General features: G+C 35.3%; 1 protein-coding gene across 1 annotated transcript in view; it reads left to right on the top strand.

The window, feature by feature from the left end:
- The window catches only part of LOC115213072, an 81,654-nt gene that overhangs the window by 29,457 nt on the left and 24,527 nt on the right, over nucleotides 1-27,670 (top strand). Inside the window, exons 4-10 of the mRNA XM_029781982.2 lie at nucleotides 781-850; nucleotides 9,962-10,053; nucleotides 10,887-10,962; nucleotides 14,193-14,299; nucleotides 19,165-19,228; nucleotides 23,267-23,355; nucleotides 26,924-26,999. Coding sequence (XP_029637842.1) covers nucleotides 781-850; nucleotides 9,962-10,053; nucleotides 10,887-10,962; nucleotides 14,193-14,299; nucleotides 19,165-19,228; nucleotides 23,267-23,355; nucleotides 26,924-26,999 — 574 coding nt within the window. The remainder of the gene's footprint in view (nucleotides 1-780; nucleotides 851-9,961; nucleotides 10,054-10,886; nucleotides 10,963-14,192; nucleotides 14,300-19,164; nucleotides 19,229-23,266; nucleotides 23,356-26,923; nucleotides 27,000-27,670) is intronic.

The following is a 27,670-nucleotide window of genomic DNA, read 5'->3' as shown; positions in this document are numbered from 1 at the left end:
CAGAATTAAACAGCCGAAATCTGCGATGAGGAATCGGTTTCTGACTGAAGAACGAAGGCTTTGAATGACCCGTCTGTCTCTTATGTTCGTCCCTTCGTGTATTTCACGTTATTTATTTATGTAAAGGTTTATATATATATATATTATATATATATATATATATATATATATAATATATATATATATATATATATATACATAAACACACACATATATATATATATATATATACATATATATATACATATATATATATATATATATATATATAATATATATATATATACATACACACACACACACACATTATATATATACGAGGGTAGTTGAAATGTCTATAGGCTGACCAAGATACTCTCATGGAATGTGACCAAATGAGGCTTATTTTTCTACATAGTCCCTCTTTTGGTTCACGCACTTCTTTCATTGGTGTTGCAGTATTTGGAACCCATTAGTGAAGTTTCATCCTGTTGATCAGCAGATATGACGTTATCAGCTCTGCGACACTGGTTTCCAGTCAAGTATTTGTTCATACTGGGTAATAGATGATAGTTAGATGAGGACAAATCAAGAGAATAGGGAAGGTGATCAATCAGTTCAAAGTCACAGTCATGCATAGCAGCCATTGAGAGTAAAGACTTGTGTGCTGGAACATAGTTCTGATGAAATAAGATTCCTTTCGTCAGTTTTCGAATCGAAACGTGCGTATCTATATAAATACGAACTTATCTGCTATACTTTCAAATTATGTCATTGCTTTTATTTTTGTTATCTTTATAGCGGAAGACGTCCAAGGTTGTAAAACAACTAGCATTCAGATTTGTAAGGATACTAGCCCAAATTCATGCAGGTAAGATTAAATTCAATATCCGAATTGTCATGTATTTCATGTATTTCATGTCATGTATTTCATGTAAGTTAGGATGATATTGAACTTATATCGCTGTATGTGGAAAAACACCTTTCATCTTGAAACTAAAGATAGCCGTTTTTCTTCTAGCGCTGACTCGCAACAGATCTCTTTTGTTATCGTTTGAGTTTAAAAGTTCACAGTAGACTATTATATCTCGCCAAGCAGATAACAACACCTTCCGTAGGTAAAGACCATTAGCCTGGAGTGCCAGTGTTTTTCCTTTCCCTAACCACTGTCTTCGGTGCTTGACATTTTTATAGAGAACCCATTTCTTGTCACCAGACACTATTCGGTCTAAAAAAGTTTCATTCGTGAGACGTAACCGCAAAGAAGAGCACACATTCACTCTCTGCGCACGATTAGAGACGGAAAGTTTGTGAGGAACCCATTGACTCAATTTGCAGGTGTCGATAAATGACTGAATGAGCAAATCCAACCTTCTCTGCTAGTTCCTCAACAGTTACGATGGGATTTTGTTCCACCAGAGTTTGCAGGACATCCTCGTCGAGCTCTACAGCTCTTCTAGGGTGAGGCTCATCTTCTAGGCTGTAGTTTCCAGCTCGGAATTTCTGGAACCACCGTTGACACTGGCTTACGCTTATTGTCCGATCCCCATATACTGCATTAATATTCCTTGTGCTTTCCGTTGCGTTGTTGCCTTTATTGAACTCATAAAGCAAAATATGCCGAATATGCTCCTTTGTCACTTCCATTATAGCTTTGAAATAATAACTGTTAAAATCGAACTACACTCTTCAAAACTTGCACTAAGAATAAGCACAAGGTCAAATTACTACCTATTTTCATAGCCAGTTGATGCAAGTAATTTAATCCCCCCCCCCCGTCCGACTTTTAGTTCATGCAATTGAAAAAACCGCATTATTTATGAGAAAGCACTATGAGATGATCTGAAAGTAAACAATAACAGTACTTACTCCTATATAAACATAATACATGTTTTACCTTAGCTTACGCTACAAGACACTGCAGCTTGGAAATCATATGGTTTTTGGTACCTTCCAACAATACCGCTGCCTCTAAAATGCCAAGTAACATTGATGTTATCAAGAAACGTTTGGATTCATTTGGGTATAATCATGCTTTTATTGTTATCCATGCGAACATCTCACGAAACCGCCTAATATTGTAATTATGTAACATGAATTTATTTTTACTATTTTCTAAGGTGTTTCTCTTTGTTCTCAGTTGCTTTTCTCCTCCATGTCTCTGCCTTATTTAAAAGGAAGCACTAGTTGCTTCTCTCTCTTTCTCTCCCTCCCGTCTTTCTCTCTCTCTCACTCTGGAATTTGCCAATGATACGTCTAATACAAGCCGCGTATATAGGATATTGTGGATCCATATCAAGCATGGGAACCCCTCTCGATAAATGGGCTGCGTGAGACATCCTTCAACATGACAAAAAGTATCGAAGTAATATTTGTTTAGGCGTGCCATTTAGAAAGCTCCGTAGGCCGTAAGTTTTTCATGTCGACTGCATTTTTTCTTTGATTGCATCGTCTTCCATGCAGCGTCAACGAATGTCAGCGGGCGAATGACCACCTTGCCAATTTTCCCTTTATATACTCGCCGGTAGGCTCCGGTAGCCAGCGCCAGCTAACTGTCACAATCTGAGCTTCAACAGCCCGCATCGACTGACTGTCACGTGACATAGTCTACTGACCAATGGAGGGGAAGGGCGCGTGGTTTTGGCCTGCACCCTCTCTAAGCCTTCCAACAGAGTCGTGTGAGTTTCAGCTCCAACGGCTCGAGCCGACTAGTTGTCTCGTGGTACAATCCTTCGAACTATCGGGGAGGAAGGCGTGCAATGAACGAGATGGTTCCCTCGGCCCAGCCGTCAAGCTGCAACGCTGAGTACATGCCAACCAGTCTCACCTGGCAACGCTATCTCTCAGTCGGCATATTATGGCTTTCGAGCCATTTCGTGTCGCTTCGTTTCAGCCATATATAGAAGCTAGCCTTGTTGACTGCCTCTTGTATCTTCCTTGTTACTTTTCTCAGTTCTGTACCTTGAAAATGCAAATCTTCTTTTAAAGAACGTCACTACTAGGTGGTAATACTCGATAGTCCACCCCTATTTCTCGCACTCTTCGATTAATTTTTCATACCGCCTCTCTTTCCGTTGCTCCGCATGTTCTCTTCCCGCGGCACTGTCAGTTATAGCAAAATTCCAACTTTCCGGTCTGTATTCCATAAGATTAAGTCTGGTCTTTTTGTTGTTTTTATGAGTGGACATATTAATAATCTTTCCAGCTCCCAGTATCCTTTCCATATTTCACCTGTCTCGTATACTTTTTTTGAAGGCCTAGATTTATATCCTTTTCCCTTCTTCTTGAAGTATATTCTTCAGTGTTTTTTCACTTTTGGGTGCTCATCCCAATTCTATCTCTCGATCTTCCCCTTGATTGGTGCACTTACGACACCGAGGACTTGGTTGTGATGCCATGTATATCTAGCCTGCAGTTTGACAGAACATGTCTCACCGTCGCTTTCTCTCCGCATCTACAGTCATCAGTCGTTTGTAGGTTCCACCGGACTAAACTAGACTGTGATGGCAAAACGTCGAAGGTAGACTTGATCAGAAAGGATGTTCTTGCTTGTTCCCAAGTCCAAAGTTCTTTCCAAGGGATTCTATGACTGACCACATATTCCTTCCTCTCTTTTACACTGCTCATGCACAATTATTTGAAATTTTGCAACCCTTGACCGGCTCTTGCCTATTGCGTCGCTTCGACTATATCGGCGTGCCTTAGCTTTCCGATCGCACTATTTACTGCTTCTTCCGCTTTCCATTTCTTCCCTGTTCCTACCTCTGGGGGTTTTTCTCGGATATGCCAGATATCCCTGCCATATCTCTCTCTCTCTCTCTATATATATATATATATATATATATATATATATAAGGTGAGAATTTACAAAAAAAAAAACAAAAGACGAAGATGACTGTATAAACAATAAACAGATGTATTAGTTTAACGTTCGGGAAGTGAAAAAGTCTTTTAGGTTAAGACAGAAAGGAATACAGAAATAAACAGGGAGAGAACATATATGTGTATATATATATATATATATATATATATATATATATATATATATAATATATATATATATATGAGGAAGAGTGGAAAGTTCTGTATACACGTGGGATAGGTATATAAGAAAGAAAAGAAATGTAAGAGTCACAGAAAGTTTGAGTAATAAAATTTATGCTGACATTAGGATCATATTACATCATTACATCATTACAAATTAAATAAGTACCGGTTTCACGATAAACGATTGTCAACTTATATAGAGAAAACTTTTTTGGCTGTCAGTAGGACGCCATCTTTGAAAAAAACTAAACAGAGATGAAGCAATATGTCAAGGGGAGCAACTCTTATTTTTTCACGAAGCTCTTCAGTGTTTTTGGCAAGCATGCAGTTACTGGAGTTATTTCATTTTATACAGAGTTAATTATATTACCGTACTAGGTTTTAAAGATTAAGCAGTAATTTGTGAATGAGTGTATGTGCATATATTTTATGCTCTAACATCTCATTTTCTCTCTTGTGTAATATATATATGTACACACATACACATACAAACACACACACACACACATATATATATATACACTTATATACACGCACACGTAAGTATGAACAGTAATTTATACCTAAAAGTTGTGGTTGGCATATATATATATATAACTTTTTTGTATATGTTGAAATTCCATAATTGAATAAAATAAATCAGTCCAATAGAAAATGAAAATGAACGATAAAGCAATTACCAAGGTATGAATACTTTCTCCATAAGAGTCATATATATATATATATATATATATATATATCACCATACTGCAGAGAATTCTCTCCATCAACTTTGAGATGCATCCACATTATATAACTGAATTATTGCGCTTGGGGTGACATTTGAAATAGCTGTGATTTTTATAAGGGGATAATTCTTGAAGTTATTAGTTCAAGGAAGGATTGTACGAAGAGTTTAGAGCAGTATGTGAAGGGACATGGCGCATTGCACAAAACAAATGGAATATAATGGGATGTGTCGAATGCACTTGGATGAAGGAGGATATGTAAGCAGTTTAAAAGAACAGAAGCTGAGGGAGAGATAGAAGAAACAAAGTAGAGAAAAATGTTTGTCAGCTAGTGATTATAGGCTTTCTGAATAAACCCTTTATGATTGTTGCTGTCGTTTGTCCGCAACCAGTTCGGATCGAGCAGACTTAGCTATGATCTCCCCATTTCTTTTCATAGACATGCACATACACACACACATCCACATACACACACATTCACACACACATACACACGTGAGTATGTATATATATATGTATGTTTTCTTTTTCTCTTGAGTTTCGAGTAAATTTTCATAGCAACTTTCTTGGTAGCAAGGTTGCAAAGGAAAGCATCTTGCTGTGTTCATCATCCTTCAATTCTTAAGAAAGTCTTGCAGATTTTTAAAGTCTCGGATATGTAGATCATTTGTAGTGCAATAATTAAGGAGTTGTGTTTTCGCCCTAAGATTCAAAGTTCAGCAATACTTTGCTCTAGGCGGTGTGGCGTCTATCCTCTGGCTCCAATAATGACAGGTATGAATAATAGATATGAAGTCCAAAGTGTATCTTGTGTGCTACATTTGCAAACTCCTTTTCAATAGTTTGTAGAAGTCTTCTTACTCCTGTGTTTTGTTAACCACTTTAGTGCCCAAAGCACGGCTGGTTTCCATGACAGAGGATATATTTTCTTTGTGATCGCACATAACAGTATCTGGCCGGTTGCGTTTTAACTTGGTGATCGTTTTAATTCTCAAGGTCCACCAATATTCTTTAATATTCTTTTGAGTCATCCTTGCAGATATGAATATGTGTGTGTATGTGTCTGTGTTTGCGGGGCGGGATGCGTGTATGTGTGCGCGCATGCGTGTTTGTGTATACAATGCCTTTGTATACAATGCCAATACGTCCGCCTTTTTCTTAAGACAGCAGGATGTGAATTGAGAGAAACTGGCTGTTATTTCTGATAGATGAAGCAACATCATAGAGCTTCCCTCGCCTAATTGACTAGTCCTTTTAGAAGTTATCTAAGGTGTGTGTAACAACAGCTCCACTTCAAATACGTCAGTAGTAATACAATTACAGTCTTATTGATGTATGTATGTATATATGTACGTGTGGTGGGTATCTGTGTTAATATAATTATATAGGAAAGCGGCGAATTGGCAGAAACGTTAGCATGCCGGGCGAAATGATTAACGGTGTTTCGTCTGTTTTTACATTCGGAGTTCAAGTTCTGCCGAGATCGATTTTTCCTTTCATCATTTCGGAGTCGATAAATTAAGTACCAGTTACGTACTGAGGTCGATCTAACAGACTGGGCCCCTCCCTCAAAATTTCGTGCCTTGTGCCTAGAGTAGAAAAGAATATAATTATATAGGAATGTATAATTTAGAATTTATTTAAAGCAAAGATTCTCAACCCATTTTGACCCTTAGAGTCATAAATGCCCCCACCCCCTAGAAAATATTTTATTTTGAAATATACTACTTATTTTGATATCAGCATATAATGGTTAAAAAATAAAGGACATCGTTTTACATATGCGCTTGTACGCAATCGGGAGTGCAGATGTAGAAACTGAGAAGCAATAAAAAAAAAAAACAAATAATAAATTGAAAGTTTGGTAATTGCGTTTTTTTACACTACGCGACACTTATGAAATCAACGAGTTGTCTATCGAAAGAGTTGTCTTTAGTACAAGTAAATGCCAATGAAATCATTTCAAACCTTTCCAATTTCCCTTATCAAAACGGCTAGAACTTGTGCAACAATCTGACATATAAGTTATTGTCACCCGGGAAGAGGAATTTTATGCTCAAGAAAGAGAGTGCATTTAATAGAAATTGTTGAAATACATATGTACTTTATATGAGTAGTGAATTGTGGAGGATGGTATTCACTGTACTTGGATCTAGTTAGTTTGAGTCACAAAATCAGCCCCCTTTGAAAATGACGTAAAAAATTCTGAAAATTTATATTAAACATTCATTTCTTATTCAGGATCTAGTTTGTTTCATTCACAAAATTTGCATTTTTTAAAAAGAATTTTTAAAAATCTGAAAATTGGTTATATTGATGCAGTTTCCCACACTTATTCCTGTGAAACCATGAACTTCTGGAGAAAAATTTTGACACACTCACAATTTTTTTTTAATTCGTGATTTTAATATACGGACAGTCCGAATCTACCATTCGTTTCTCTTTATAGTTTCCAAATAATTTTTTAAATACTTCAAAATCAAAATTGCGTAAATGTGTGTGCCAGAAACAGTAGTTAAAAATTAAGGAAATACATTTTTGAGAGATCTTTTATTATGACTTTCTTTTATTCCATTATTCTAACATCTGAAACTTACACATAGACATATAAATATATACACATGCACATACATACAGAGTTAGTTTTATATACATCTTTGTGTATATATAAATATTTCGGCATATCTACACAATTGTGACCCAAAGATTTGCTTCTTCATAACCTCGAGAAAATTAGATATTTCTTTTCTTCAAATATACTTCAGATCGTGTAGATTCCGATTAAATTGGAATTCATTGTGAAAACCATTTGCCCCCTAAAGTTTTAGAAAATTCTCACCATTAGGCTTTGTTATATATATATATATATATATGTGTGTGTGTGTGTGTGTGTGTGTGTGGTGTGTGTGTGTGTGTGTGTGTGTGTGTGTGTGTGTGTGTGTGTGCGTGTGTGTGTGTGTGTGTGTGTATACGTAGGTATATACTTATTGTTTTAATTATATCTTTATACATGCACATACACATAAAAAACTGGCACACCGTCGGTTACGACAATCACAAGTATCCGAAACTTCTTCACCAACATAATTTTTCCTCTTAAGAAGAAGGCTTTCGTCTACTTAGACTATATGTCGTACCACTGTACGGCTGTCTGTCTGCTAATATTGTTGATGGATATGCAGCATGTCACTGGCATTTCACATATAAAGTCCAGGATTATGTGAAAAAGCGTGAAGGCGGTCAGTTGACTTTCTTCCATAAAAGTATTAAAAAACTATCTGGAAATTATAAAGAGAAATGGATGGTAGATTCGGACTGGCCGTATTTTAAAACCACGAATTAAAAAAATTGGTGGGGTGTTGCATAATCATACCAATTCCATTATGCAGAAGACAGAATCGAAAAAAAATTGTAAAAATTCATAAAAATAAAGAAGTTATAAGAGGTTTTAGCATGTGCTTACATCATAATTCCTCCCATTCATATACATAGTTTTTCTTTTTCTTTTAGCGGCACTCCGTCAGTTACAACGACGAGGGTTCCAGTAGATCCAATCAAGGGAAGAGCCTGCTCGTCAAATTAACGCATAAGTGGCTGAGCACTTCACAGACACGTGTACTATTAACGTATTTCTCGGGGAGATACAGCGTGACACAGAGTGTAACAAGGCTGACCTTTTGAAATACAGGTACAACAGACACAAGAAGAAAGAGTGAGAGAAAGAGTATAGCAGGGTTAGTCACCATCACCTGCCGGAGTCTCGTAGAGCTTTAGATATTTTCGCTCACAACGCTCAGTCTAGGAATCAAAACCGCGATTTTATGACCGCGAGTTCACTACCTCAAACACTGGGCTATTGCGCCTCCACAATATATGTGGTGTGTGTGTGTGTGTGTGTGTGTGTGTGTGTGTGTGTGTGTGTGTGTGTTTGCTAGAGTCTGCTTCTCCTTTCGTTGTTTACTTATACACATCAACAAATAAGCGAATGAAGTACTGTATGTGTGGTTGTTCAATTTGCTAGAAATAACAACCAAATCTCCCTCACAGTATGCTCTTGTTAGTATTAAAGAAAGGGAAAATGTTTAATCCTCTCCATCATTACGATTGAAATTAATATTTTTGATTTGTTCGGCTCTATGAATTTTTTTTTTTTTAAATGCTTCCGTCCAATGCTTGATACAGGAAAATCCTGACAAAAACAGAGAAATTCTAACTTAACAAAAAGTATATAAAGTATATAAAAAGAAAGAAAAGGTTCTGTTTTCCAAAGCTAAAAGATGTGTTTTTAGCCGTTCAGAACATAAGACTTACCACGTTATCTGGTGTATGGCTGCAGTTCAAAATGGGTACAAAACATGTGTGTGTATGTGTGTGTGTGTGTGGTGTGTGTGTGTGGTGTGTGTGTGGTGTGTGTGTGTGTGTGTGTGGTGTGTGTGTGTGTGTGTGTGTGTGTTTGTGGTTGGTTGGTTGGGTCTTTCATAGCCCGGAGCCAACTTAAGTTCAATCGCAGAAAGGAATTCAAAATGGTAACACACGCAATCATATACATACAAACATACCCATACATACACTCACATACACAAATACATACCTATCAGCCACTACCAAAAGCCAGTTTTATCCAAAATTCTGACCACCATTCTTTATATATTTGCACACAAATACATACACATTCAGCTTTTCGCTTTTATTCATTATTTTTTTCTTTTAGTCGTCTGTCACCAGTCATCTGTTTTTCGTTTTTGTTTTTGTTTTGGGGTTTCGCTTTAGCGACACACGTTACACAGAATCTGCTTGGTGTCGTCAAAGAGGAAAAAGTATTTTTTAAGTTTTTGGAAATTTGAAACAAAAAGGAAAAGTTCTTTTTTAAATTGAGTGTCCTGGAGACGTGAAAAATGGCTACTACTCATTAATTTCAAATTAATCTTACTAAAGTTGAGGGACTTCCAGTGCCACCTCGCACCCCCAAGTCTCTTAACGCCCCCCAGTGCCCCTTTGCCCCAAAAGGCCCCTCGAGTTCCAAATAGCTCCCGTGGTGGGTAGGGGCATATGCCTACTCCATCCGTTGAGAACCTTTGATTTATAGCATACAAATGTAGACCTTAGCAATTCGATAACGTGTGATTAGAGATGCATAAAACATGTTACTTTTGTGTTTTGTTGATGTAAAATTTTGAATGGTAATTTAAATATCTTTACTTTTTTAGTGACCTTCATAGCATGAAAGAATGTTTGTATCAACAAGACTGTACCAAGCATTTTGAACTGTTGGACAAGTACTACACCGATGGTTGTCTTAGTAAGTTCTCTTATCTAACACTTTCAAAGTTATTCTTATCAATCAATCAATCAAAAAATCTCCAACGTTGTAAGCTCGCAATACGTCTGTTCGGATGATTCTCCTGAGTCACCATCTCACCCGTGTACTCCAATCTGTCACAAGGTTGCTATTTATAGCTAAGTCGACAGGAAATGAACTGATTTGCTCAAGAATACAACGCACGGCTAGTCTATGAATTGAAACCACGATCTAACTATCGTGATTACAATGCCCTAACCATTAGGCCACGCACCTTCAAAAAAGGGGTGGTATACCATTCAAATAAAATCATAAATTATTATTCCAAAATCAAAAAGAAAACACTTGGCATATTTTCATTTTGTTTTTGACTACTATACGGAGATCAATATAATAGTTTTAGAAATAACTTGATTTTGAATGATTTGACTATTATCACTTCGAAATTTCTTTCGTTTTAACACTTGTTAATTAAGCATTTGTGTATTTGCTACGATATGCAGATTTCTAATTATTACTGTTACACATTCATATGTATGTGTTTGCGTATGCCAAACCACATCCCCACTCTTGGCACTATTTGTTAGTGAACAGTACAAACTGTGTGTAGAGTATATAATGTATTACTACGCTGTAATGTAGTCATCCGTGTATCAAGTAATGAAAATAAACACGTAAACAATAACAATGGTTTTCATAAGGTTGTCTTTCCCATTAGAACCCAAACTACACATAACAATTACTAATTCTAAAATTTCCTCTTATATTATTTCAGTATACCACTAAAGTGTGCCTTATTTTAAACTTTTCTTTATGGTCTTAATTTTTTTTAGAAACTAATTGTAACTCGAGTGATGTAACTGCATGTGATAAATCACCAACAAATACGGAAAAAAACGCTGAATGTCGGTAAGTGAATTAATACATTTAAGCATCTAACTAAATGAATATATGTTGTATACATGTAGATAAAAGGGAAAACAAGAAGTTTGCATTGATACAAAAGCATAAATTTATAACGCTGAGATATAGTCAACTGAAAAGACATCAGACTATTTCTTTATACCGAATCTAGATGAGAGAATTTTAATTTGGGACACTTGATTCCTCATAACAATGGCGACGTTATGTGCATACGTGCATGTGAGTGTGAGAGATGGTGTTAGCCTATATTACTCTTCTTTATTCTTTTGGTAACAATATTCGAGCACCACCTTATATAATTTAGATATGTATACTCAAACACTTATAATTATATATAACAATTAAAATCAATTATTATTTATGATATTTATATAAAACCTTATATATTACACAATTCACAAGAATATATTTTCAATAGCCAGAGATATAATTAGTTCAAACAGCAACAACCACAGACCCTAATATTCAATTTATTCATTAAAATGCAATTATTTAAATAACATGTAGTTAGAAATATAAATAATAATAGTATCAATTATTGATACTGTTTCTAGTGCCATTTTCCTTTCTTTAGTTAGGTTTTGCTGAATTTAGAGAGTGTGACATTACTGTTTCGAGCTGCATTCCTTACAGTGACGCCGACTTGAGTGGAATTGCATATGGTAGAGTACCTAGATCCTTCTTTGATATATATTTATATCCACTCGAAACAAAGTTTTCAATTTCTTTGGTAAAATGTCGAAAAGCTTGGAGCACACAAGCTCTAAGTTGTTACACTCTTGTGGTTCTGATTTCTATGGTGAGGAAAAAACCAATACAACCGAAGAATAGCATTGAATGAGGATTACATTAAACTAGAAAGAGATTTTAAAACAATACAAAGAAATGCATGTTACTAAAAATCCACCATCTCTCTTCTCGCTTCTTCTCTCCTCTCTATCACGTGTCTTCACTCTTGATCTCATATATATTCTTATTTGTTTCATTAATTATGTAACAGCAGCAGCAGCAGCAGCAGCAGTAGTAGTAGTAGTAGTAGTAGTAATTTGTTGCAGTGCAGTATAATATAGTAGTAGTAAAGTTTAGTTATGGAAGATAACATTTGCACACGATTACTTTTGGATTTTAATTCCAACGCTTTTTATTATTTAGTTGAGGGGTGATGATAAAACGCATAACGCTTGTAGACCCCACGAAACACGATATCAATATAGTTGATATTAAACCGTGAGTCTCTTCAGAATAAACTCAGATTAAATTTCAACGTTTTCTTTGGGAAGATGAATAGTGAGTGCATTATATAGGGATGGGGTGAGGCACATTCAATTAATTGCGTGTTTATGAAATGGAAGTAAATACATGCAGATGGATAAAGAATACGCATATATGTATATACAACGTACAAGCCTATACACACGCACGCAAGCGCACACACTATTACTCTTTCTGTGTGTGCACATACATACATGCATGCATGCATACCTACATATACACAATACACACACACCCATAAACACTGTTCATCTCATCACTCGCTTCGCACACACACCTTCCCACTCCACACACTAGCACCGACCACTTCTCAGTACCCACACCACACACCTATACACAATCTTCAATAGCGTCACCACACATACCACTATACGAGCAGCCAAACGTCCTTTTTAACTCAGTAGACACACCACACACCATCAAGCACACACCATCAAGCACACACCCACACTTACACAAACACATAATACCTGAACACAGACAACATATACCCACAACATGCAGCAAACATAAACACACGCAACACGCACAGACAAAGATAACTTTCACCGATAAAACATACACTATACACATGCACAATATTTGGTCACTCATACATGCACATGTGCACACACTACTTGAAAAACACACACACGCGTCAGACTTACTCGCTCCCTTACACTTGTACAAACATACATACTCACACACACCATTCTCACATACACACACACACATGCTTGCGCGCCTTAGTTCGTTGGGATCACCATTATTATCTCCATTTCTTTCGACCTCTTTTTCCCAGTCATCACGCCATGTTGGATCGCTGAACTCTATAGCTTTTCTCTCCGTTTTATTCCATAGTCTCTCCATTACTAGTTGTTCCGACACTTGTCTTCATCTTTTTCTGTAAATGTGAACTATATATATATATTTAAACTACATACATACATACATACATACATACATACATACATACATAGACACGTATATAGGTTTCTTTTTATAAGATGAGTTCGTCTCGCAACTCGTGTATGTGTGTGTATATTTACATAAGTGTGTATGTGCGCGCGCGCGTGCGTTGTGTGTGTGTGTTTCTGTTTGTGTGTATATGTGTGTGTATGTGCGTGTGTGTGTGTGTGTATGTGTGTGTGTGTGTCTGTGTGTGTGCACAAACTGTAGATAAGTTCAAATATGTTTGAAACATATACGAACCTGTTAGAGATTTTCACTGCAGCTTTCAAGAGAAAAGTTTTTGCATAAGATGAAAAAAAAAGGCGTAAGAACACCGTTGTCTGCACAGAACGTCCTCTATGGGATGTGTTTCGAACGCTTTAGTTATCTTCAGCATTAGAAACCAAGGAGATAACACTGAACTAACTGAGAAGCTTTGCCTTCTTTATCAGAAATCTGTGAATATTATTTAAAGATTGTGTACGTTTTTTTTTAGAACATAGTGCATATTTATCACTGTATTATTCAATATAACTTAAACGAGAATTATTTTCTACAACAAACTGGAGTAAAAAGAGGTTGCAGATTCAAATATGTGCCAAACATTTTTAAAGGAATCAAAAGATTATTTACTGTCATTACTTCGTATACCTATTGACATTTAGTATTGTTATTTGAGTGATCAGAATACAACAGTTAAGACGGTTACAATTATTACACCAACGAAAAATCCATCCATATCAAAACAAACTGATTTATGTTTCAAAACATTTTATGAATCTCGGTAGTCGTTCAATAAAACTTCAGGTAGAATTTTTCTTTTGTAAAAGGTTATTCCAAATAAACAATAAATATGCTCTTGGATAAATATATACGTGTCTATATATATATATAATATATATATATATATATATATATATATATATATATATATATATATATATATATATATATGTATGTATGTATGTATGTAGATATATATAACATTTAGTCATACTTTTACTCTCCATCAGGAATCTGGATGATGAATATTCATGCGTTTTGAGGAGACGAAGTTATACTAACTACATATGTAAAATGCCAACTGAATGGCAAAAAAAATACGACGACAATGATTGCGGTAAGTAACATCTTTTTTAAAGCAAAATTTAGAAAAGTACAGCGGTATTGTTTAATGAATACTGTTTAAGGCTTTCTTCTCTTACGTTCACTATTCTTTATCGTTGTTGTTCAATGGAGATGGACTTTATGTGCATGTAACTGTGGATTGATAATGAAAGCAAATCAATACGGGGAAAAACACAAAATAGATTTGGGTATACTGGATAAGCGAAACCAATATGTATATGCTTAAAAGTCAGTCACTAAATATCGAGCTAGGAGAATCGATAGCGCATCGGACAAAATGCTCTGCAGCATTTCTCCTGTCTCTACGTTCTGGGTTCAAATTCCACCGAACTCGACATGTTTCTTCATTCTTTCGACGTCAATAAAATAATTAACAGCCCAGTACAGGAGATGATGTAATCGGCTTGTCCTCTCTCCTCAAAATTGCTGGCCTTATGCAAAAATTAGAAAGAATAATTATAGCTTCTTATTATAACTGAACAGACTAATTTTATGAAATTATTATGTTAGCATTGAAGAAAGGTACTTTTCTTAATAGAAAACATATACAGGGTGAGTCAGCTATTTAAAACCAAAGCTCTTAAGAATGATAAGTTATCCAAACCTGTCCTTTCTTTATACAAATCCCAACATAGAAGCTTCAAAATTAGTGCATACAATGAAAAGGCATGCCGTCCTCCTCGTTTTAGTTGCCAACTACAGTGATTCTCAGATGGCACCCTTCTTAAATGTCACCAGATCCTTCTTGTTTATGAATAGAAAATAGCTCTAGTCCTCTAACGGAAATGTGTCTTCGGTGGCCAAAATGACAACATATTCTCAATGGTCAGACTTTCTCAGAAAAGTTCAGTTTGTCCAGCAAGTCCGAGGCATCATCAACGAGATTACCGTGAAGCCAGTGAGACCCATTGCCAATCATCTCCATTAGACGTATTATGCATGAAAACATCGGATAAAAACCCTATGCTATGAGAAAAGGGTGATTCATACCCGATAAGACGCGGGAAAACAATGTTATACGGTCGAATTGTTACTCAAGCTCTCCGAGGAGTCCGATATGCTTTGGATGAGAAGGCCTTAGTCCAAGATATGAAGTGAACAGGAGAAATGACAGATGGTTCTGTGCCAGCCTCACTGAAATCCCTGCTGTTATGCACACCAAGTTCCTATCGTCTGGGATGGTCTTCGGGGTCATTAGCAATGAGAGCTCCTCACTTTTCCTGCAAGGTCTTAGGGGCAATGCAACAATCTACATCGAGTCATTGGAAACGTGTCAAGGCCTGGATCAAGGGAGATGCTCGGGGCAAGATGTACATATTCCAGCAAGATTCTGCTCCCTCTTGCACAACCTGCAAGACTAAAGGGTGAATGGCTGAACATTTTCAAGATCATGTTACCACTAATATTTGGTCTCCTCGTCCACCTTATTTAACCCCGCCCCATGAGTACTACGATAGGAGTGTCGTTAAGCGAGAGATTAATAAAAATGCCCACAATACTGAAGGACTCTATGATGCCTGCTATTGGGAACATTAAGGCCGATATCGGTGAAAATCACCTGATCAACACATTTAGTCGTTTCAGCAGCTATATCGAGATATTAATGAGGCTGATAACAGTTTTATTGAATTTATTTTTGCGATGTATATGTAAGAATATGTATACCTAATTCTAAAAAAAAATATTATATTGGTTTATCAAATATGATTATTTTACTTAAATTATAAATTGTCCTCAAATTGTTGATGCACCCTATATATATGTGAGCTATTAAAATTGAAATCATTTCAAAAAGTAAACAAAAATACTTTTTGAAATTTTACGGAAGAGAAGTATATGAATGTAGTTGTATCTGTTCAATCGAATACATGCATATAGATGCATGTAAAATTTCCTTTCTTTACGAAAATTACCATTATCGTTTCAAAAATTAGCCCATGACATTACATAACTGACTTTTAAACATTTACATATTTGTTTCACTTACTCGGGATACCCAAGTCTATTTTTGTACTCATCCCGGTTTCATTTTCAATTCTGCCTTTATATGTAATTATTGCAAACATTTGTCTCTTTTGTGTTTTTTAACGTAGTTTATTTTCGGTTTTCACATTATTTCTTAGTTGGAATGCCTTTGCCGAAATTTTACTTTAATATACTTGTTAATTGTTGTAATTATAATATAATCTTAGTTTTTATGAATATTTACTTTTATTAAATTCAGCTGTAGTTATATCTTTGGTCAGGTTATACATGATCAGTTACTACTAGACTGCTTAGTAGAAACAAATAGCATAATCCTTTATTTTAACTTTAATTTCAAGTACAAATCAACCTGAGCTTAAGTATGAAATACAAATTTAACCATACCATTGCATCTCTAATGTGTTGGTATTTTATTTTGTTTGATATATCTTACACTTTGTAAAATTTTATCACAATATTCAGTGATTTGATGATGTAGAGAGGACATTTCTTATTTATCCTAACCAATTTTTCTACAGTACATTTTGACCCTCCAGAGACTTGTTGCAAAATGACAATTGTAATGAGTCATGTGAAATCTTTTCCTTGTTGTTCATTTTTTAGGGTTCTGTGAATTAGTTATTCATATTTTAGGAAGTTAAAAATAAATTGAAGTTCATCATCATCATCATCATCGTTTAACGTCCGCTTTCCATGCTAGCATGGGTTGGACGGTTCAAGTGGGGCCTGGGAAGCCAGAAGGCTGCACCAGGCCCAGTCTGATCTGGCAGTGTTTCTACAGCTGGATGCCCTTCCTAACGCCAACCACTCCGTGAGTGTAGTGGGTGCTTTTTACGTGCCACTGACACAGGTGCCAGACGAGGCTGGCAAACGGCCACGCTCGGATGGTGCTTTTTACGTGCCACCGGCACGGAGGCCAGGCGAGGCTGGCAACAGCCACGATCGGATGGTGTTTTTTACGTGCCACCGGCACGGAGGCCAGTCAGGATGGTGCTGGCTACGGCCACGTTCGGATGGTTCTCTTACGTGCCACTGGCACTGGTATCACAACTACAAATTCCATTGATGTTGATCGATTTCGATTTTGATTTTGATTTTCACTTGCCTTAACAGGTCTTCACAAGTAGAGTTTTGTGTCCCAAGAAGGTAAGGTATGCATAGGTTGACTGACTACGTCCCAGGTAGAGGCCACGGGTTATGGCCTTACTTGTCCTGCCGGGTCTTCTCACGCACAGCATACTTCCAAAGGCCTCGGTCTCTGGTCATTTCCTCGGTGAGACCTAAAGATCGAAGGTCGTCAAATAGAAGAGAAACTTGACAATATTAATACCCGTCATGGGGTATTTTAAGTATCTTATACTTTCTATAAATATTATGTATGTGGTTTGAAAATAAAGAAAGTAATTTATTCAATATACTCTTTCTGGAGTTATTCTTGTGGGGATGATGAAAGAGAGATATTATGAAGTATTATGATCAGGTTAAAACATTATTACAAACTCACCTTGGCTACATTTGGAATTCTTTATGTATTTTCAGACCTGGTTGAAGAGATAAATTTTCATTGTTTAATAGCAATACGACAAAAGAGCTTCTATTTCAAAACAGGAGTCTCTTTAATGATAGAAGATTGAATAAATCCAATGAGAAACTTTGCATTTAGGTTTCTTGCTTCAATGCATTACTATAGTTATTGCAATGTTATGGATAATGTTTTTCCTTTTTGTAGAACTTGTTCAATGTGAAAAAGAATAACAATAGGAAATTTTGAAATACTTTAAGGTCAAAGTTGTATGAAATGAGGCAAAAAAATGTCATGACCATTACTTGCACCATGAAGGAAAAACTGTAATCAGTTGCATCAGTGAGGAAGTGTATAAATGTAATGATTGTTGTAAGAAAGTAATCAATGGCTTTTAGACATTCATATTACAATCAATTTCAAGATTTTGTTGTAACTTTCAGATTATTAGAATATCTGTCAAGGTTTGAGAATCAAGGAGTTTCTCTCTTTATTTCATGATTTTCTCTGAGATATTAGTTTTTATTTTAATGAACATTGTATTATTTTGTCTATTTTGTGGCACTAGTATTTACTGTAAATAAAATTAGTTAATATTGTTATGGTACAGGTTAAAGAATGCAAAATATCAGGACAATGATTTTATACCAAAATCATCAACTTTTTCTTCTTCTTCTAAATGTTATTGCTGTTGTTTAGCCCTAGGTCAGTACTGATTGCATTTATTACCTACAATCAAAAGTATTCGACACATCATTAGTTCACTTTTGGGGGGATGGGGACGTAGCGTGTATCTAGCATTATAATATGAATTATAGCTTTCATTTTATTAATGAGAGGGAGTGGTTAACAAAATATTTGATTATTATTTCTAGTGGGTTAAGTAACTACAAAGATTATTCCTTATCAACTCCATCCTGTTGAATGAAAAAGCAAGAGAAATATATCATGCAGTACTCTTTTTTCTCTTCTTTATCTAATCCATTCTATGCATCAGATAAAACTGCAGAATACTGATTGCATTGTCTGGGTCACTTTGTCATTTATACTCTAGTTTGTATGACAAGTGATAGCCGATATGTCCTTATGAACTTGTTATGTATAGACTTACACCAGTAAATAATTGTAAGGTATTGCTTGAAGACTGTAAGCAAGTTACTAGTTGACAAAAAGGATTTTGTGATTGTTGAATTCTTTCTTCAGTAAAGATGTTGCTTTTTGGGAAAAAGTAAGTACAATCTTTTTTTGTTGAAAGAATGTTACTTTTTCAAAGTTAACATGTTTCTTGGCAAGTGTTCAAATTAAGTTTTATTTCTGATGTGTAAATTTATAATCCATACCAATCACAGAACGACTCTGTCATAAGACTCCAAAACCAACTTTGACTGGTGAGACAGATGATCAGAAATGCAAGTAAGTAATTTTTGTTATGTAAGTACATTGATATGTTTAATCCAATATTATAAGAGGAATGTTCATCAGAAAAATATGGAAAACATGTTAGTGAATTAGGTGTCAATAAAATATTAGTGTTCTATTTTAGATAATGAAATTTAGCTCCTCAATGTATTTGTTATGATTTATGCTAGATTTTAGGGAAAATAATTGTTACATATCACTGACATGAACATGAACCCAATAAAATATTAATATTACAAAAGTAAAGATTAATAACTGTCATCAATCACTCTTTTAAAAAAATCTTCACTTAGTAAAACATTTTTCTAACTTGCACTTTTGGCTTAGTGAAGATAAGTAAGAGACAGGGAAGCGTTTTTCAAATTTTTTTAATATGCTTACAAAAAATGTTAACATTTCAATTTATAGGCATATGTTAGACTTATGAATGTGGTATTTAAAAAATGATAAATATAAACACCACTAGATCAACAATATTGCCTTGGTGCAGCAGTTGATCTATTGAGAGAGTCTGAAAAAGCTAAGACTTTTGGAGAGAAGGCATAAATGATATGCAGTGATATGTATATATTGAAGATCCTGGAAAGTTAAGCACCCAACTTTGGAATTGAAAGATATACCAGACACCAGACTGGATGCCACTACACAGTACCAAAGATTTAACATTCTCCATCCAAAGTAACAACCCAATACTGTAACAGTTTAGGATTCAAAGGCCCACAACTTTTCAAAACTTTGCTTAAAAGCCTCAGTTATCTATGGTGTGTAGCAGTGGGTGTATTCAAAGAACACTTGCACAAATTTTTATCTGATATACCAGATGAACCCACATCACATCAACAAATGCAAAGAAGGGCAGCTCTGTCCAACTCACTACTTAACTGGACCAATTCCAGAGCCAAAGCCAGAAAATTAGTTTAAAATAATCAAGAGAGAAAGCTAATAGCTGTGCTCCATCATGGCCTGAAACTAATGAGAAACTAGCAGAACAAAATACAATATATTTATCTTTATTCCATAGTTTATCACATTGATATTTCTAGAGATTGATTAAGTATCCCACTGCACCACTTATGTTACCTCTGCCTTCATAATACTAAATACTTTGAGCTTTTGCATTTACTTTCATGCTTTTAATTTTACTGACGTGCTGTTCTCTTGTCACTATAAAAATCTCTCTTAACTGTAATGAGTTTATCTAGAGGTTTCAACTTGCAATCTTTTGTACAAAATTTGCACATGACTCTAAGAAATTGATATTATCCAAGGATATAATTTCTACATTGAACATGCATCATCATCATCATCATCATCGTCGTTTAACGTCCGTTCTCCATGCTAGCATGGGTTGGACGGTTCGACCGGGGTTCTGGGAAGCCAGAAGGCTGCACCAGGCTCCAGTCTAATTTGGCAATGTTTCTACAGCTGGATGCCCTTCCTAACGCCAACCACTCCGTGAGTGTAGTGGGTGCTTTTTACGTGCCACCTGCACAGGTGCCAGGCGGGGCTGGCAATGGCCACGGTCAGATTGGTGTATTTTATGTGCCACCGGCACGGAAGCCAGACGGGCGGTGCTGGCATCGGCCACGAGTTGGATAGTGCTTTTTACGTACCACCAGACCAGGGATCCTGGCTGGTTCAATTCGATTTCGATTTTGCTTGCCCCAACATGTCTTCACAAGCAAAGGAGGTTGGCAAGGGTGCCTGTCGTACGGTCGCATTGGAGTATTTTACGTGCCACGGCCACGAGTCGGATAGTGCTTTTTACGTACCACCAGACCAGGGATCCTGGCTGGTTCAATTCGATTTCGATTTCGCCTGCCCCAACATGTCTTCACAAGCAAAGGAGGTTGGCATGGGTGCCTGTCGTACGGTCGCATTGGAGTATTTTACGTGCCACAGCCATGAGTCGGATAGTGCTTTTTACGTACCACCAGGCCAGGGATCCTGGCTGGTTCAATTCGGTTTCGATTTCAATTTCACTTGCCCCAACATGTCTTCGCAAGCATGGGGGGTTGGCATGGGTGTCTGTCGTCGGATGAGGTTCTATATCGACTTCGCTTGCCTCAGCCGGTCTTTGTGTCCAAGGGAGGAAAGGCATTCATAAGTGGGCTGGGCTCACTTGTCCTGCCTGGTCTTCTCACGCACAGAATACTTCCAAAGGTCTCGGTCTCTGGTCATTTCCTCAGTGAGGCCCAAAGTTCGAAGGTCGTGCTTCACCACCTCGTCCCAGGTCCTCCTGGGTCCACCTCTCCCACGGGTTCCCTCAACCGCTAGGGATTGGCACTTTCTCACACACCTATCTTCATCCATTCTCGCCACACGACCATACCAGCGCAATCGTCTCTCTTGCACACCACAACTGATGCTTCTCAGGTACAACATTTCTCTCAAGGTGCTAACGCTCTGTCGAGTATGTACACTGACATTACACATCCACCGGAGCATACTGGCCTCATTCCTCACGAGCTCACGCATGTCCTCAGCAGTCACGGCCCATGTTTCGCTGCCATGTAGCATGGCTGTTCGTATATATATATATATATATATATATATATATATATACATATATACATATGTGTATATATATATATATACATATATATAATATAAATGATATATAAATATATGCATATATACATACAAATATGTACATACCTGCATATATATGTATATATACAAGCATATATGGGTACAGGATATCAAAAAACGTTGAACACAATGCGAAACGAAAACATAGAAACAAACTTTTTTTTTTCAAACAACGAAAAAAACAAGGAAACGAGACATACAACATAAAGAATATTCTCCTTCTTCAGTCGTCCCTGTTTCATCTACTCTGCGTTTAGAAGGTAAGGACGAGACGCGACTTCGTTGAAACAGTCCTTCCTCTTTGAGTGGTCCATCGACAGTGTTGATAAAGAAATGAGAATGTTTCTTATCAATTATTGATGTATAATTAGCTCTGCAAATCGTTGACAAAACCCACTGCTTTAATTGCCACAATAAACATACAAAGGATTCTTAGTCAAGCAAGGTACTTAACTTTACTATCTACCTTGTCGTGTAATGTAGCATGGAGAGTTAAAGTGGAGACACAATACAACGGATATCTGTTTTAACAGATGATTACAAATATGTTTAGGTTCCACTAAGAGGAATATAAGTTCTAAAATTGCAATTCACCTCCTACTAAGGATAAAATCCTCAAGAGAATAGAGAAATTACAGTGGTGAGAAAACTTTCAAATCTAGTTTATATCTACAATGAATTGTATAGTGGTGCAATTTTTCAATGGCAGCTATTGCATTTCATCAATGGACTTTTTCCTTAAAGAAATCTGTTTATCTTTTGTTGAAGAGCTCTCCAGATAAACTAACTACAGTGTTTGTAGAATTAATTTTCGTTCCTCAATTTATCAAATAATTATCCGAATATATTAAATATTTCATCAGGATATTACCATCAACTTTATATTAAGCTTATCAGAACAGTAGTATGCTTCAATTAGTAGAAAAATAATTCATCACTAAACCTAAAGACATTCAGTATTTAATTTTGTCCTGATATGTGATGAGTTAAGATGTTGTTGTGGATGATATTTCATTCTCACTTCTCTGAAAATTGATATAGTAAGAACATGTCATCTGCTGGAGGAAATTATGCCATGTATTGTAGCCTAAAATTATTTAGTTTTAAATGAATATAAGATATTATTTTCCTCTTGCCACCTTCTGTTAAAATGGTAAATTTACATTGATATTCTTTTATTGTAAATCCTATTTGTGCACACTTATTCTATCCACTAATAATTTCTGTTCACTTTTAACAATACTTAACTTCTGGAATGGGTACAAAGTCACAAATATTTAGGGGGAAAGTACGGTTGTATGAATCAAACCTACTACATAGCAAGTACTTGTCAGATTCAGAAGATGCAGTCAGGTCCTTTGTTCTCAGCATTACAATTTCTTCTAATCTTTTGTAAAATAAAATGTTGAATTCCTACTTTAATTGCGATATATTTTTTAGAACATTGAAAGCATACAAATCAAATTTAAACAATAAGAATTGCAAGATACCAGACGACATGGAGTCAGAATACAAAGCTTTAAAATGTGGTAAGCTTCTATACATTTAAATAATATTTGCTATCTTTATTTGATGATTTAGTAACTGATGTCTTGCATTCAGTTCCATAAATCACTAATCTCTCACTCTGTTTTGAGAACTCACTTTATAATAATTTTCAAAGAACATCATTATAATCATGCAATTTTAGTCATATTGAGCCTACATAGCACTTGTTCAAATGTACTAATTTTAAAGTTCATTTTTTACATTAGATGCAAATAATATGTTCACAAGTTTTTTTTAAAAGATGAAGTAAGAAGAAACACAAAATAATGCACTGTTTATTATTGATGTAAATTCTAGACATAATTCTCTCAATAAATAAAACTCAAAACATATTAATGACATTTCAATACAGACTGCAAATCATCCCCTATTAATCATCAACATTCTGGTTTTCATCAAGAACAAAATATGTAACTAATATAGAAGATGGGAAAATTTGTAACATCTTCTGCAGGATCTGAATACCTCATATACTATAAACAGTATAGCTGTATTTAAACACTACATCAATGTGACATCACAAATTTTGAACAACGAAATTAGTACACTTAGATTAAGTAACTACATTGGAATACCAGTGACCTATCAACAGGGACCTCAGTTCACACAGTGTTCAGGATATTGCATTATATATATCTAATATAGAAGACGGAAAAAGTTGTGAAACTGTCTATGAGATTCGAGTATCACATCTACAGTAAACCACATAGTTAGTTTTGGTGCAGCTAACCACTATAACATTGTGATGTTACAATATTTCACCCATTTAGTAGAATTTAATTTAGTAGTTGCAATGATATACTAGTGATCTTTCAATGAAGATTTTAATCCACACAGTAGTCAAGATTTAATATGAATCACATATCTTAATGTCAGAAAGAACCTGAAAGTGAGTGAAGAAATTTCATAAGAGTTCAGTGTGGTCCATTTGTTCAAGTGGTTATCATTGATTTCATTATTGGCAAAACAATTTTCACCAACCTTCAAGTTCTTAAAATGTTATATTGTCTGAAAGTTCTGAGTGTTTTTAAGCTAAATCTTTTAATGCTTCATTGAACACACCTGAAACGTAACACAGTTAAAGCTTTGGTGTTGCTTGAAGTGGTAGGGCATCTCTTCTTTGTTCCTGACTAAAAAACAGTTTTATCTTTCATTCTGGTTACCCTTTATTGACATTTGAAATGGATAATCAAACATTTCATATTTGCATTGTAATGCTTTTCTTTTTTTGAAAAAGGAGAAAGTTTTGCGAAAACTTGCAAAACATTCGTGAAATTTATGGTAATGATGCTGTAGATGAATCAAATGTTCGAGGATGATTTGCAAAGTTTAGAGCTGGAGAGTTTAGCTTGGAAGAAGACAGTTACAGTGGATGACCTTCAAAATTGGATGAAGATGTTTTGAAGGCAAAAATTGAAGAAAACTCAAATATCACGACTAGAGAACTTGCAGAGGAGTTGGAAGTTTCTAAAAGTATGGCTCATGAACACCTAGTGAAGCTAGGATACATTTCTCACTATAATGTATGGGTTACTCACAAACTCTCAGAAAAGAATTGGACCAGTATTCCATTTGTGATATGCTTTTGAAACAGAATGAAAGCATAATTTTTTAAACAACTCGTGACTGGAGATGAAAAATGGATTGTGTAAGAAAACGTAGTGTGAAAAAGCTACTAGGGTTTGCGTGAGGATCCCTCAAAATAGCAATCAGAGAAAAATATCCATGCCAGAAACCTATGCTTTGTGTTTGGTGGGATCATAAAGACATTATTATGAGCTTCTCCCACAAAACCAGATCATTAATTCTGAGGTGTACCATAATCAGCTGGCCAATTTGAGCCCAAAAAATCAAAGAATTGAGGCCTGAGATTACCGGCAGGAAAAGGGTGATGTTCCAACAAGACAATGCCCGATCACATGTCTTTGGCTACTCAAACAAAGTTACATGACATTGCACCAACCAGATACCACTTGCTTTTGTCTCTACAGAACTCTAAGAAAAACATTTAACAATTTAGATGGAGTCAAAATGCATCTAGATAACTTTTTTCTTCAAAACCAGTCAAATTTTATGCTGGTGAAATATTTAAATTGCCTGACAGACGGGCAAAGGTCATTAATAATAATGGAAATTATTTCATTGAATACAATTTAGTGAACGGTTATTTATATTCCATTTTTGTATATTAAAAAATGATCAGAACTTTCCCGACAGCCTTATAGTTAATGTTACATGTATAAAAGCAATACTTATAGAACTTTAATTTACTCATCAAAAAATGATGAATGATCATCTAACACTGATAAAATATTATATTTCTGAAAATATTACACTGAGCTGGAATAAAGTTTGTACCATTTTTTCATTTGGAGGGGTTTAAACACAAGGATTCCATTGTTCATGTGGCAGAAGCATGACACATATTTTATGAAAGATGATATTTCAACACAACTGTTTATACAACTTCTGTGTGCATAGTTTATTTCTATTGTTTCTATGTTAAAAGGGAAAACATAAGAAAATAAGCTTGTCATTTACCATCCTCTTGCTCCCAGAAAGAAAACATCCTGCACAAACAGCTAACAAGATATGTGCAGCTTATGATGCTGGTTCCATACGTGAGAGGACTGTTCACAACACAAGTTGTACACTAGGATTAGGAGTGAAAATTTTGATCTGAAAGACTGTAAATATTCAAGACAGCCTAAATATTGAAATTTTAATAAACCAAATCCAGATTGGATAACTCAGGACATCACAAAGCTACTCCATGTCTCATATGAACATTATAAGGCATTTAAAATCACTTAGATATGTGAATTGCTATGATGAAAAAAATCAATTTGTTTAAAATGACAAAATTGGTGTTTTGTAGAGTCAGGGAGCAGAAAAAATTCTCAGTAGCTGTTGAAGGCAACTTTTTCATGCAACAATTTCCATGGGGAAGACAATATTCTAGTAATTCTACCCAAGTATACCATTTGTCATTACTTATGGGCCTCTTAAAAAGAAGACACTAATGCACTTTACTGGTGCCATAATGAATATATTGAAAAATGCAAAATTGTGGTTTCATTTTGAACTTAATACGAAGACTATACTTTAGTTTAAGTAGTAAATGGTATGAAAAGTGCAACATTAGGATGCATAATATAACATTGGTGTCTTTTTCAAGTGGATATTAGTAGAGTACTGTCTCTCGACAATCAAAACAATGTCACAGTCTGAATTTGCAGCAGCTTACCTTATTTTCTAAGGTTCTTACAACATAAACCCAAATAAAAATATACATTTCTAATTTGAAGGAAATTGTTCCTATTGTAGCTTAAAGTGGTATTGTTACGGTTGCAATCTGAATTTAATTTTCCTGTTGTCTTGTTCAAATTGTTTCATTTTATGTACAATATAGATACACTTAGGAAATGTAGAGATGTCACATTTTTACAATTTTTGTCTTTAAAATATGCTTGTTACCACTTTTACAGTCTTATCATTTGTTTCATGCTAACAAATATGTTATTTCTACATTTTTTTTGCCATATACAGACACTCGTTGCCCGAAAAACTACTTGGTCTGCACAGCAAATGTGGATGATGATTATGGTAGAAAAAAAAATTGCGAGTGTGTATTTCAATTATTATTACTATATGATACTTAACAGGAAATCAGCTAATAGGGTTAAACTTGTCTATATTATAAGAATAAAATCTTCATTGCTGCTCAGTCCCAGTTAACACAGGTAGTGCAACTGCAATAGCAATTTATGATATCAATTGAATTTACATACACAGAACACAAGCTAATGTTTGCTGAAAATGTACTTCAAAGTGAAGTTGTATGTAGTTTTTCAATCATTTGTTTGAAGACTGTTTAACATGAACAAAAGGGAGATCAATGAACATAACTCTTTCAGATCTGCCTGTACTGGATAATCAGAGAAATTGAGAACTGAGATTAGTAAGGTTAATGTATAGCTTGAGTTTTCAAATGTTAGTAGGGAGAAAATGTATTTATATACTCCAAGAGAATGTGCATTTTAATAGTTTAATTAACACATTAAGTGATAGCTTGTAGAGCTAAACTGGAAAAATAGAAAGCAAGTGAAAGGTATTTCAGAGAAATTTGTGTTAGAAGTAAAACTAAAGTCAAAGACATGGCAAATATAATAAAGTTGGCTTAAGAGATATTTCAAAACAACTCCTCCAGATTGAGTAGGAAACAAAATTGAAATGATACAAAGTTAGTAGAGTTGAGTAGGTCATTTGAATTTGGTTATTTTGGTAAATCTAAGT

This window comes from Octopus sinensis, linkage group LG6 (genome assembly GCF_006345805.1).
Source record: "Octopus sinensis linkage group LG6, ASM634580v1, whole genome shotgun sequence".
Classification (NCBI taxonomy): Eukaryota; Metazoa; Mollusca; class Cephalopoda; order Octopoda; family Octopodidae; genus Octopus; species Octopus sinensis.
This window is presented reverse-complemented; position numbering and strand designations above follow the sequence as displayed.